This window comes from Lingula anatina, chromosome 6, assembly GCF_051362555.1.
Source record: "Lingula anatina isolate TDL-2025a chromosome 6, LinAna3.0, whole genome shotgun sequence".
Lineage (NCBI taxonomy): Eukaryota > Metazoa > Brachiopoda > Lingulata > Lingulida > Lingulidae > Lingula > Lingula anatina.
Window position 1 is genome coordinate 18,667,015 of NC_141772.1, and position 13,872 is coordinate 18,680,886.

General features: G+C 36.1%; 1 protein-coding gene and 1 long non-coding RNA gene across 2 annotated transcripts; one reads left to right on the plus strand and one right to left on the minus strand.

Moving 5' to 3' along the window:
• The first annotated feature begins 373 nt into the window (after positions 1-373).
• On the plus strand, positions 374-7,375 carry LOC106175402 (uncharacterized). The gene is made up of 4 exons (XM_013557380.2): positions 374-600; positions 1,700-4,315; positions 4,521-4,611; positions 5,120-7,375. Exons 1-2 carry the CDS (start codon positions 445-447, stop codon positions 3,365-3,367), a joined length of 1,824 nt encoding a protein of 607 aa, XP_013412834.2. The 5' UTR covers positions 374-444; the 3' UTR covers positions 3,368-4,315; positions 4,521-4,611; positions 5,120-7,375.
• Positions 7,376-7,856: 481 nt separating this feature from the next.
• Positions 7,857-11,274, minus strand: LOC147761297 (uncharacterized). The gene is made up of 2 exons (XR_015335189.1): positions 11,038-11,274; positions 7,857-10,314 (listed from the first exon to the last, which is right to left on the minus strand). It is a non-coding gene; the product is annotated as an uncharacterized LOC147761297 (long non-coding RNA).
• Positions 11,275-13,872: the final 2,598 nt, after the last annotated feature.

Sequence of the window (13,872 nt, forward strand, 5' to 3'; positions counted from 1 at the left end):
GGGTAGAGTCGCAGGCAGTTAACAACAGATGGCAGAATATATATTAGGCATAGATTATTAATTTATTCATTTGATATAAAACATTGTTTTCTATGAGACAGCATGAATATCTTATAATTAACGTTCTATTGAATGATCAATAACTCTACACAAAGGACGAGTTGAAAATATAAAATTTATGAGTCCTTTATTCATCACTATTTAATTTTTTCATTCATTTTAATTTGTCGTTTTAATTTTTATTTCATTTCTGTTTTAGTGTTATTTCTTCTTAATTAATTATTTTATTTTATTTAATTATATACTAATATTTTTGTGATATCCGTGCCCTGTATAGCATGAGCACTAAATTAGTGAGTTTGAGGAAACTGCTGACCTACTTTATCGCAATGTTTTGAATAGGTACGTAACAAATGTGCAGCTGTAGACCATGTACGCCCTCACATGACGTGGCATATGAGATTTTGTTCCCTTGGACTCAAGTTCGTCCTGTCAACATGTAGGCAGTTCGTTATCACACAAAAATCGGGTCACGACAGATTGATACGGTGGAATGTCCATAAGCAAGTGGCGTGCACTGGAACCTATACTCGAAATACGGTCAGTAGCCCTATTGGAATGGATTCTGTATTTAACGCACTTGCTGAGAGCAGTAGCGCCTTGAACTCAGGCGATGACAGTCATACAGCAGTGATGATAGTATTCTAGTAGTCATTCTGGCCAACAAGCACACACACTACAAACACTTGATAGTGATATCAGTTAAGTAATGATTTATTAGGACGAAGGGGTGGGGGCGGACGCGAAAAGTGCTATAATGTCGGCATTTATAAAGACAGGTTAGGGACCTACCGGTATACACCGTGCAGGTTATTCGAACAGGGATCGAATTAATGTCACAACAGTCAGCTAGTGTGATTGTCCGAGCGGTGACATTGTTAAATGGAACGTCCATTGTACTATTTATAGGAAGACCAAAATAACATTGTTTGCAAAAGATGCGTGCTGCATCAGGTGTTCCATATTCTACGAGCATATATATATATATATATATATATATATATATATATATATATATATATTACATACAGGTATACCAGTATGTAAAGTGGGTTACCAACGGTGCTATTGCAATAGCGTTTAATAGAGGGGGTCATAGTTATCACGCACAAACACGCATTTTACGTTGAGTGTATATTTTTAAAATGTTCTAAAGATAATCGAATCTTTTCTGCGCTGATTCTGTAGCATCCAATAGTCTATGATTAAAATATGATTTGTAAACATCGTTGGTGAAAAACTGACCTCAAGTGTGCGTAACGCTAAACTGCTGCCTCAAGTCTTAAAGTCCCCTTTGCACTGGACGGCGTCCTTTCTGCGTCCTGTAGCTCGGTCCCGTTTGAGAGTTAAAAAATATAATAATTTACATGCCGAAAACTGGTCGATCATTAAGCATTCATTCTGCAAACAAAGCAATGATTGTGCCTCCTTATTATGACCACAGTGATGCCTGCAGTTCCATCTATCTCACAAAGGACGCAGAAAGGATGCCGTCCAGTGTAAAGGGGGTTTAAATCAGAGGTAAATTGACAGTGGGATTAATAGTTTAAATCTGTCCTTTCCTACATGCAATGTCATAGCTATTTTGTAATTTTTGAATCAATTCTTTTTTAGATTTCATTCTACTTTCATTTCACAGAAAATGGAGAAACCTTTCCCCACCTATGTTCATGGCCAGAGCCTAACGTTTCTCGATTCTTTCGACAAAATAGCAGAAAAATTCCCTGAGCGTGACGCATGTATAGTCTACCATGCAAAAGACGTACGCGAGTCTGTGACTTTCGCTGAACTGCGTAAGCAATCAATACAGTTTGCTGTAATGCTGCTCACCAAGGGACTTCGAAAGGGTGATATCGTCGGTCTTCTGTCTACCAATTCTGTGGATTTTGTCGTTGCCTTCCTTGGCTTGTCTCGCATAGGGGCCCCTGTGCTGATGCTACGGTATGGAAGCACCGCGGAGGAAGTCTGCAGTTTATTGACAAAACATGATTGTAAAGGTTTGGTGGGAAGCATTTATTCAGACCGGGATGCCGAAGTCATTACAAGCATAGAGCAAAAAATGTCAAGGGAACACCGAAATAATACTTTTGTCGTGATAAGTCAGATCCTTCTCGACAAGCGTAGTGCTTCGTGCAGTTCAAAAACTGACGGTGAAAATACTAATTTGTCACATATTTCCGAAGAAATGCATTTTCCCAAGGTAGGGCCAGACGACGCATGCGCCATATTTTTCACCTCCGGAAGTACGGGAGAGCCAAAAGCCATACAAAATAACCATCGTGCTTTTGTTGCCAGAACCCGTATAATGCGCGAGTTTTCGTTTACAGAAGCAGCTTCTTTCTTTAATGACCGCCCGATGGCGTGGACAGGTGGTGCCTACACAATACTAAACATGTGTATCTTTGGAACATGCGCAGTCACGATCAACTCTAACTTCACTGTTGCCAGCGGGGAGGTCGATTTCGTCATGACCATCTTGCGAGATGAAAAATGCACGCATGCCATTCTAATGAATTATCTTCTCGTGGATTTCATGCATAGCAACAATCCAAACAACAAACCCTCACATCTCAAATATGTCTTAACTGGCGGACAAAAAGCCGACCACGCATCGCTGGTCCATGTTTTAACCGCATTGCCGACAATAACACTGGTATACCTGTATGGTGTGGGTGAGGCGGGAATTGTTTTGTATCAATGTCATACTGACACGAGCACGTTAGATGACGATGGTTTTAATATTCACCAAGGCGCTGACATCAAGCTAATTAACAGCAGTGGTGAAACCGTGGAACCTGGGGCATCGGGAGAGATTTGCATTCGCTCACCAGCTCTCTTCGAAGGATACCACAATAATTCTGAAGCAACCAGTAAAGCACGGCTTCCAGACAACTGGTTTCGCTCGGGTGACGTGGGAGTCAAAAGGCAAGATGGAAGAATCGTGCTGCTTGGTCGATCAGATGATATGATAAAGCGAGCAACTGTAAAGGTCTTTCCCGTCGAAGTCGAGAGAGTCCTTCGTCAACATCCGTGTATTAAAGAAGTGGTCGTGGTTGGGGTTCCGGATCAGCGTCTATTTGAGGATCTCTGTGCATGCATCATACCACGTGACCCTAAAGCATTCGACGAAGCCGACTTCCTCATTTGGTGTAAAGCACAATTCTCCGTCGGACCGGATGGTCTCTCTTTGGCCCCAACTTATGTTCTTGTATTTGATCAATATCCGAAGACTCGCACTGGAAAAACCAGCAGGAAGGATCTGAAAGAGGAGGCTAAAAAGCGAGTGCACATTGTTTCAAGCAAATAGTGCAGGATTGTTCAAATTGCAAAAATGTGTAGCAACTAGGAAATTAAGACTAATCAATGTCGGAAGCACAAGTAATGACATCACCTGGATCAGACGCATTTGAGTTGTCAAACTTTGTCAAATTTATGAAGTAGTACTGAAAAAACGAGTGGATTTTATAGATTTACATGTCATTCGAAGAACACTTGGGATTATAAAACACAAAAAGATTTCATATTTCCATGATTACTTGAATGTGACAGTTGCAATATTTTCATAAATAATTGCAATAGAAATAGAAATTGTCGCACAGTAGTCATTCTGAATTTTTTACCGTAATTGAAATTGTCTGTCTTTGGTTAAAGATATGCAAAGGAGTTTGTTTTAAATATTGCCCAAATTGTGACTAAAAGACGAATCTTCTTAATTAAGGATTCGACAACACCATCAACATTGTACATGAGCTTTTTGACACTGTTTTCATATCTGTATTCATTTTATGAAATGACAAAAGGTTAAAGTGTATTCAAGTCACAAGTAAAACATAAGACACATGGTCAAAAGACAACAAAGTCAACAACCTATAAATAACAGTCGTAAATAAAATGCACCCCTCCCACAGCTCGTCTTCATGAAAAAAATTCATTTACAGTTATAGATAAATTATTCCATCTGTGAAATATTACTAGATATCAAGTATAATGACTAATGTGCTGGATTTTGCTATTATGATCACGGCAAATCACTTATCCGGGATGAAAATCCATTGTGCCTTGTTAGATAACAATAACTAAATAATCTTTAAAACGAGGCTTTTGTACGGAGAATGGACGATCTGTACATTGTCATGTAAATCATACAAGCATTCTGGTGAAATGTGTTCAGGTAGGACCATAGTCAGTGCAAAACGGAGAAAGAAGCCCTATGCCACACGTAGGCCCAACATACTGACAACGGCAACAATCTCCTGTAAGTACTGTAAGGTGTACTTCTAATGAGGGATTGCCTCATCTGCGTTGACCATAACTGTATTTTACCAAAATAGTACATTTTGTAATTAAGTTATTATAACGATGCAGGCAACTTATTGAGGTGAACGATACGTTACCTTAAATTTTCAAAACCGACTTGCCGTTTTATTCAATGATTTTATTATACTCTGTTATTTTTCCAGAAGAGACGCATTTGCCAATAAAGACGTATGGGGTTTGTGCCAGCTGTGTAAAGACCTGAACGAGTTTCACCAGTGTAAAACGACCAGACAGGTAATCCCATTTGCTGCCCTTTAATGCGCTCATTTTATTGTTGATGACACCGATCTCTTTTCTGTCAAACCCACCCACACCAAAGAAGCCAAACAAGACAAAACCAAGTCGCTTTTATTCCTATGTCCTACCAATTAGGTCTGTGGTAACATTATCTTCGCCTTTTGTTTTATATTTTCCTAGAAGCAAGACATTGTTTTATCTCCCCCCCCCTTCTGCCAAATGTCAAAATTTATTCACTTTCATTTCTTTGAATATCTGCGTAATCCAAGCACCTGTATCATTTTTACTGTGCTTATATATGAATCTTAATACATAATGTTGCTGTTAAGCATGGCGTACAGAGTATAAAAGAATAGAAATGATGCTATTATAAGGCGTGTGATTGAATAAAACCTGTTACATAAATATTCGTTGAGTTTAGAAATTAAATACAATTCCTTAAAACAATGCTATGTAAACCGCTTACACATCGTTCCGGGCATCTAAATATTTCGTTTTATTTCAGTGACTCTTAACCACCATAACGAGGCGGATGGATATGCTTCCTCCTCCAGAGACATCAGATTCACTTACGACATCGCCCACCTCCATGCCAAGATTGTCTCGGTTGCCGAAGTTTGTCTTCTTGTTAATCGCAGGGTTGACGTTTAATATGGAATATAATGATTACTCTCGGTTGTACTATTCAAAACGTGTATCAAGTGATAAATGGACGTATCCAGCATTTTAATTCATGAAATTCTGAACAAGAAAAGAAAGTGGTGGACTAAAGCTATGTTAAGCGTCAACCCTGATTTAATATCCCACATATAAAAAGGTATAAAGGAAACCTTTTCGTAATACACGTTGTGTTCAGTTGAAGGAGACAGCGATGTGCATAGTTACAATAATCTAATTAAGGTGTACCCAAGATTATTACAATTCAAAAATTATATTGACATTGTTATGAAACTGGTTAAATGCGTTTAATTTTTTGCAGAATTGCCGTTACGTATTGAAGCGATCTTTCTCAACACTGTGAATATGGATATGCGATTGTAACGCATGCTAAAGAACCTTTTTGTTTCTCTGTATTTTTACACTCTGTGTGTGTGTGTGTCCAGAGACAGACCCATATTTTCAGTGCTGGAGGGGCGTCAATATGTTAGTTTAAAGAAATGTTAAACCATATGATGGATAGAAAAAAATTCCCGAAATAATTTTGTATTTGTTAATGTAATAGGAGAATATGTACGGTGTGTTGATGATAAGAAAATGTCCCTACTTTGGCTACGCGCATTGAGTTCATTTATGTGTTGTTCTCAAGTTTTTTTTCGCTATCAGAAGTAGAAATGGTAAATGTTTACAAAAAAAATCGGTCAATTATAGGCAGTCATTTATTCCACATCTTTTCACTATTAAAAGGTCGATGTAGGACTGGCATTTGTCATAACCTTTGAGAGATTTTGAAAAATCCTTATCTTATTGTAGCATTGTTATTGAAAGCTCAATTTGGGTGGGATTCACAAGTATACCTAAAAACAAATGCAGTTTTATAACCCGCCTTCTTTGGTCAGTCTTGTACAAATAAAATATGAAACAATTTTATTGGAAATTTGCAAAAAAATATTCAAAATAAATACATAACACTTAGTTTTGGTAGATTATTTTAGGAGTTTTTGTGGTTTGGTCAGTTATTTACCGAACTATTATCTAAGGAAATACCTTTTGACAGCATTTTGTTTCTCTTAACAACTAGTGATTCCATATTCCATCAAAATTAAATATAATTACACTGTTTAGTTTGAAATGTCCAGTCAAAGTTTTTTAAAAATCAAGGGGTGATTGAGAAAGAAATATCTTATTTGATGTCAGTCCTGCACGTCCTGTTGGGTTATTTTAACTGAGCGTTCTTGGATCACGGAACACCAAAAATCGGAGTTCAGTTTATTGGAATTTTCTAAATGAATGTAATGAGTTATTTCATACTTATTGATTTTTATAACCTTTTTAACTTTGTTTGGATATCATTCTTTTAAATGGCTCTTGCTGGGATAAGCTTGTAAACTGACCGTGTATTTATGCCGTTCCTGATTCACATGCTGTGCAAATTTAGGTTTTTACCCAACGTACTTATTTTGGTTTTTTTTTTATTTGAAGAAAAAATAATGTTAAACTTGAGATGGGCGCAATAAACATTTCATCTAAAATGCGGGTGGAACTGGTTTTGCATATGAATGTGATCATCAGCAGGACGGCATAGAACAAGGTTTACACGTGCATGCGGACGGGGGTAACCCTTACACGAGATTATATTTATTTTGAATATGTACAAAAATGTTCTTCTATTACATTTGTCATCAATTGTAAGACGAGCACTGTCAACTGAACTGAAGCTGAAGAGTACATGAATAAAGCCAATTTTCCAGTTTGTATGTTAATTCTTGCCTAAACCCTGTATATTTGATATTCTGGTTATACAGCATTATGTCGATTATAGTATTCCTAAACTTTTTTATAGAGCCAAAGAATTATAATCTTAAGCAGCAAAGTTCGAAATGCATAAAATATTTGGCATTTTTTTAGAGATAGCGGACATTTAAAAGTATGTTTATTATTTGTTCATATTACAAAACATTAATATATAATTCAAAATACGTTGCAGGTGGTGACTGGTAATATAGAGATCAAAAATGTACTTGTATGGTATTGATACTTTTGTGATACTCTGTATGCTACAATTGTTAGAATTGATTTGGACAATAATAAACGCTAATATGTAGGCCCTATACTTTGTGTCTATGAGCAAAATGTGGAATTTTTCTGTTGCAGCTTTCTTTTCTGTAGTTCCTCGATTCGAACCGGTGTCTGGTACTTGCTATTCTCTGCAGACAATTCCGCCTTCTTACCTACTGAGCAACTGACTCTGCCCACGACCACAGCGTCGCATATTCATTTTGTACAAGTTGGTCTCTTATTTAGATTTTTAAAGCAAAAGGTAATTTGCTTGGACCCAGGAGCACCGGGATTTGAACCGGGATCTTCTGACTCGGAGGCAAGCGTGCTATCCACTCCTCTAAGTGTTCCCACCCACCCTCCCCGGGTAGACTTTCTTCTTATAGTAACCAAGGGATAATTCTAAAAGCATTTCAGTGAGAGGAAACCCAATCACTAGATTACCACCGAACCATACAACTGTCAATGAATACACTAAGGCATTTCGCATATTTTCAAGTTTTTATTACGATTAAGAGCAAAACAAATTTCCATTTATGTATTTATTCATTTTAAAAGAATCTCCACAAAACTGCATTCTTGGAACATGAACTCTATAAGTTCGGAATGTTTCAGTTTGTATGACAAAATTATGGATATCTTAACTAGAACTCACTGTCAGAGAGTACTACCATTTCTACATTCTGATAGAGAGTTCTAGTTCAGATATCCATAATTTTGTCTTACAAACTCACAAAGTACGGGTACATCCTTTCTATTCATTCGGTTGGGACAAATAAACTAAAGACTCATTAAACTACTGACTAATGTATTTAATGTTCTAAATATCAAATAAAATATTTCAGAAAAGGCAATGACACATAAGTACAATTTCTTCCTAAAAAACAATTGCAGACAAAATATTTCAGAAAAAGCTATGACACATTTGTACAATTTTTTTCCTCAAAAAACAATGGCAGATCTAGCATCTCCCTCCCCACTGCCCTGCCCGCCAAAAAGGGGGCTGGGGTGAAAAAGAGACCCACTTAGGACTTAATCAATTACGTCCCAAAACACTACTAGATTTACCCGAATATCAAAATGTCACCCCCTTCATCCTAAATTCGCCATTGTTTTGTTTCTCTCATTATAATCATAACATATTAATATTTTCTCTAATGTTCCTTGGCCAAAATGTCAACGACGTTTATAAAATGATTTAGCCAGTAATAACAGTTAGCAGATCTTGGTAAAAATCGAGGAACAGATCACGATATTACATGATATTGACATATATGACATGAAATCACCGATATTACTTCACTCCATTCATTTTCATTTATAAAAAAATTGTAATACGGATTGTAACTTTCTTAATATAAATTGTTTTCCTGTACCTGCTGGTCGAGAAAATAAGTTGCTGTAGGGTAAATAAAAGGGTAAATAAAATGTAAATATTTGAAAATATCAAAAATTTCAATCGCATGATTGGTCCCTCATCTTTACGCAAAAAATTACAATTGCTTTACGAGTAGAGATGTCATTAATATTTTACGATAAAACGTTTTTTTATCGTACAATCTAGGAACCAATAATTCAGAAAATGATTATCAAAAGTCTTAAAGATGCATATAAGCGAGTAATTGTCAGATTATTTCCTTTCAACCCCTCCAAATGGCACCATTTAGTTTTAAATACATGTATGAAAGAAAAACAAGTTTCGTTACATCACTTCTCGAAAAGTCGAATTTGCACATATTTTTTCTGTTAACCTTCTGTGTTGTGCGGACAAGAGGAAAATAAATAGACCAAAGGTCAGTTTTAAGGCCTTTTTCTGTTTTCCGATAGAGAGCTTAATTTTTTGCTTCTTTTGATTTGTGTATTTGTTGTGTTTTGTTAGAAACTAGTACAAATAATTTACAAAAGTTTCAAGGAATTTACTCTCCCTTCATATGCATCTTTCAATGTTACATTATTATTTGGATTGATGAATCAATTGAGGTAAATACTAAAAAAAAAATAAAAATATATATTCCGTTTTATGCACAGAAAAACCGATAATATGAGCTTTTCCAGAGTATAGAAATCTTTACAATTGAAGACTTAATTTTGTGAACTCTATAGACTTCACTTAATAACTAAATAATGGGTTGTTTTTAACAAAATGATTTCTTTAACTCAACAAGACGACAAGACGACACATTTTCAAATTTAAAGATAAAATGTCTTTTTATATGAGTATCAAAAGAAAAACGAGCCTTAAAATCACACAGTGAGCGTTAGACCAGTAAATAGTGAACTCAATTCTTCTGGAAATTTCAACACTTTCCCTAACAAACAAGGTGTGCCACATCAAAATCCGTCCAGAGAATTATGATCCATCAAAACAGTTTTAGAGTTGCTAAGTTGCTAGTGTTAGAGTCACTCTCATAATGGAGATAGAGACCAGTGAATTTCACTCGTGACGGTAAAAATAAAAAAATTAGAGCTAGAAAACTACTGTTGATTCTTTTTTCTCGACCGTTTTAGATGGTGTACCTTAAAACGCGCATTGTATACCTTTACAATCAAATTTAGAATCCCAAACGTTGAAAGTGAGTTGAAAATTTTATAAAACTAAAATTTGCAAAAAATTAATTATTCGGTGTAATTTTGTCAACTTAAAATTTAACTGGATAGAGGGATTGATTCCCTGCAGTGTATCACTAATAACACTAACAACTTGAGGCTACTTTAATATCCATCCAAATTATTTTTCGCCACAAAATTTAAGAACCCTAATCATGAAAAGTTCAAAAATACATCAACATGGTTTCAAGGTCACAATCTGTCTGGATACTCACAAAGGTCAAACTGAACTTTAAACTGATTTTTTTCTAGAATAGTCCATATTTGTGCGCACTTTATCGCATCAGAACGTAACGGCAGTTCACCATGTGCTCCCTTGCTGTGGAATACGGAACATATCTCAGGTCCGGTCAATGTGCAATTGTCACAGCGTCAAACCTGAAAGTAATATTAGAGTAGTACACGTTACATTTAAAAATCTCAAAATCGGGGAAATCTTTTTTTATAACATGAAAAGTGTATTTGGACAGAGCGTTTTGAATTAAGAGCATGATGCTGACGGAGGGCATATAGATGGTAGAATATTGCAAGCAGAATCACAATCCATTTCAAACAACAATTTGCCCCATGTGCATTGAAGGGCTAATCTTAAATCTTTCACACAGAAACAGTATAACAATAGTTCAGTTTATATATTTTAACGGATTGAAATATTACAGCTTATTTGCGAAACCGTGCCAAAATTCGAAATGGAAGTAGATTTCTAAATTATTATTAAATTAAGGAACGGAAGTAGGCCTATATTGCTGTACCTCTATAGTGTTCGTTGATGCGACTACCAACCATTCCCTTATTAAATATAAGCCTGCTAATAGCCAGAATTTCCACAGCATTTATCATTAAATGGCTTTTCCTCACGTAACCCTTTTTTTCTGGCACTACTACTGTATTTTTATGAACAGAGTTGAAATTAACGAGGCACGTGAAGGAGTAGAGAAGTTAGGGGAAAGCGAAGTGTTATTTATACAAACTTTTAGCATGCAGGTATCAGTACTCCTCAAAAGTGAATCATAAATAAGCTATAGATCTTCAAATTATCAACTTTATATTTTTAACGTTATATTGAATAGGTTAAAACTGGGATATTCGTTAATTTATTACCTAGACCGCCACGGACCCATCCCTGACCTGATCCCAGAGCAGAAGAAGTGAAATATCTTTCTAGAGAGCTGGTTCAATTAGTGTCATGCAGGGGGAGGAGGCAGGATGAAGTCGGTGCCTTTCGTGTTCAACTCTCTCGAGACATTATCTGACAGATAAAGCTTTATTTATAGTTTACTAAGATAAAAATACATACAATGCTTTGTGCTCAACATATTCAAAATAGTGCAGAATAAAAAAATCCCTGACCTTTACCCACCCCTAATGAAATGATATCACTTATATGCATATGAAGGTCACTGATTTGCATTGTTTTGTCCACTGCATGCTTTATCTGAGCAGTGTTTGACCAACCAGACCGTACTTCAGCGCCATCTGGAAGAAAACAATGATCGCCTCTGCTGCAATCGGAAGTGTAGAACATTTTACCGCAAATTTTAGGGTCATGAAATGACCAGAAAATCATTGTTAATGTACAACTTGCAAGTTATCAGCATGACGATTCATGAGCTTTGAAACATGCACTATTCTCATATACATTAATATTTACACAGTTTATTACTCACTGTTCACATAAAAAGGTTTAAATGCACATGTAAGAGCTTTATGCCTGTAATAATAATAATAATAATAATAATAATAATAATTATAATTTAACTTTCTATCAGTTGATTCAATCGAGCGGATTTCATATTTCATTCTGTTGGACCAGATGGCTCCATAAGTTTTAAGACAAATTTTTACAAGTTTTATAAAAGTTGATCTACTGATCGCATATGTGGAAATGTTTTGAATGCGTTGTAGTTTGTATCTGTTTCTTGAAACTTTCATGTAAAAGAGAGTTGAAGTAGAAGTTACCAAATAATGTATCACTGTAGCTGCGGCAGGATGAGAAAGGTGCACGTGATTACGAATTAAGCTTAAGTTCCTAATGTTATATAGGGCAGTTATGCACACGCTATTAATTTGCTTGTTAATGGACAGTGTTCCAAGTATAAAAACACCAAGGTCTTTGCTCTCTTCCTCCTCTCTCTCTCTCTCTTCTCTCTCTTTCTCACACACACTCACACACACACACACACACACACACACACACGCGTGCATTAAGAAAATCACACGTACACCTCAGGATTATATGTGGTGTTTCGTGTACGGCTTGGCGTATAACACAAATGAAAAAAGCAGTGTCTTGCGCGTTTTCACTTCACCATGCACGGTATACTACATATTAGAGACATATGGACAAGTAAATACTACGACTGTATAGAAGGATCTTCTATTCGGATCAGAAGATGAATAACAAAATCGCAAAAAGACGTGCATTAAAACCCTTTAACGATATTATTTAGTGAAATAAATGGTTTAAAAAATCACTTATCATGTACAGTGAACAGCGGCCAACGGCTTGTCACACCTAGCACATTTCCAGCAATTTTGTGGTACACGTCACAACCATGTTGAGACAGATGCCAAATCAAAACCGCGGATGAAAAGTTGTTTTTAGCAGTTGTCAACTTCAATAATAAATTTTATAATTATTCAGAATAACATTGTAATAGGACCAGAAGATGAGGAACAGCAAAAAGTGCAATTCGCGAGCACTTAAACCCTTTCGCAATACTTAAAATAATTTAGACGGTTAAAAGTGCATGTAGAGTGACTATCATTTTGCAAGCCACCGGCTTGCCAGGCCGAGTACATTTCCACTAATTCTTTGGTAAAACTCACAATATTTTTGAGACGGGACAAGCGCCAAAATGTGACCGCCCCCTGAATTACACAGTTAGATAAAGAGGTGGATATTGTTTATAAATGAGCAATAAAAAGTCACAGGTCATTGTGAATAGACGTGGACGTGCGTAAATACAGTGGTGTATGGCAATTGAGTGGAATATTTAGTCCAGTATTTTAGAAATGTTCAAGTTAAACAAGCTGTGCAAAAATAGGAAAATAACCAACAGGCTTGTTAAGTAATATTAATGGAGTCGCCTGCATGGGCACGCAGTTTAGTAATGGCTGTTACGTTATTGTTTTATTTTAATTGCTTTCGTGTTTCTCTGTAGTTTAATTTTCCATATATATCGTATAAACATAGACCGAACCTCGGGGTACAGGTAATACGCTAAGATATCATTTCCCGAGAAAAAAATACCTGCAATAAGTGAAAGTTCATTTCTCTTATTAAATCAAATAAAATAGTAATTAAGTGTTGTACCTGTACACGGGATTATCAAATGAAGTATGATATGTGTTAAAACCTTGTATATGTTTATTATTAAATAATAGAGCATGTAAATTTCATTGTAAATAATATGTGTATTTAGTGCTCAATAGCTGTAATTGTTATCATTGCATTATTTTTCATTAAATGTAAATTTTGATAGGACAATGTACATCACGAACACATTAAAGGTCAGTAACATCAGAGGGTTAAAAATGAATGAGGGGATACGTAAAGATATCGACTGTTTGAAGGGGCTGGAAGAGGTACTGGGGTATAGTACATGTAAAACTGTTATAACAACTACATGGCTCCATTATAACTGTTAACTAGCTTACGTGGAATTATTGACAACTATACACCCTTTCAATACTTAATCCCAAATGCGTGGATTTTCTTGTTTTTGGAATTTAAGGAAATGGTTTAACCGTTTGGTTGATCTGCGGATCGCTAGTACTGCGTCACGAAATCCCCACTCTTTGCCAGAGGCCGACCAGGTGAAGACTTGTTGACGTGCAAACATCTCCCAGCGAACATCCCCCAGTGAATTACCAGAGGAATAATAGACGTAAAAGCTCTTTCTCAGGCCTTGATGGATGGTGCAAAAAACCCTG

Coding starts and splice junctions, on each gene's coding strand:
- LOC106175402 (XM_013557380.2), top strand. CDS start 445: ATGACGTGGCATATGAGATTTTGTTCCCTTGGACTCAAGTTCGTCCTG. Junction 601..1,699: donor GAACCTATACTCGAAATACG/GTCAGTAGCCCT, acceptor TTCATTTCACAG/AAAATGGAGAAACCTTTCCC.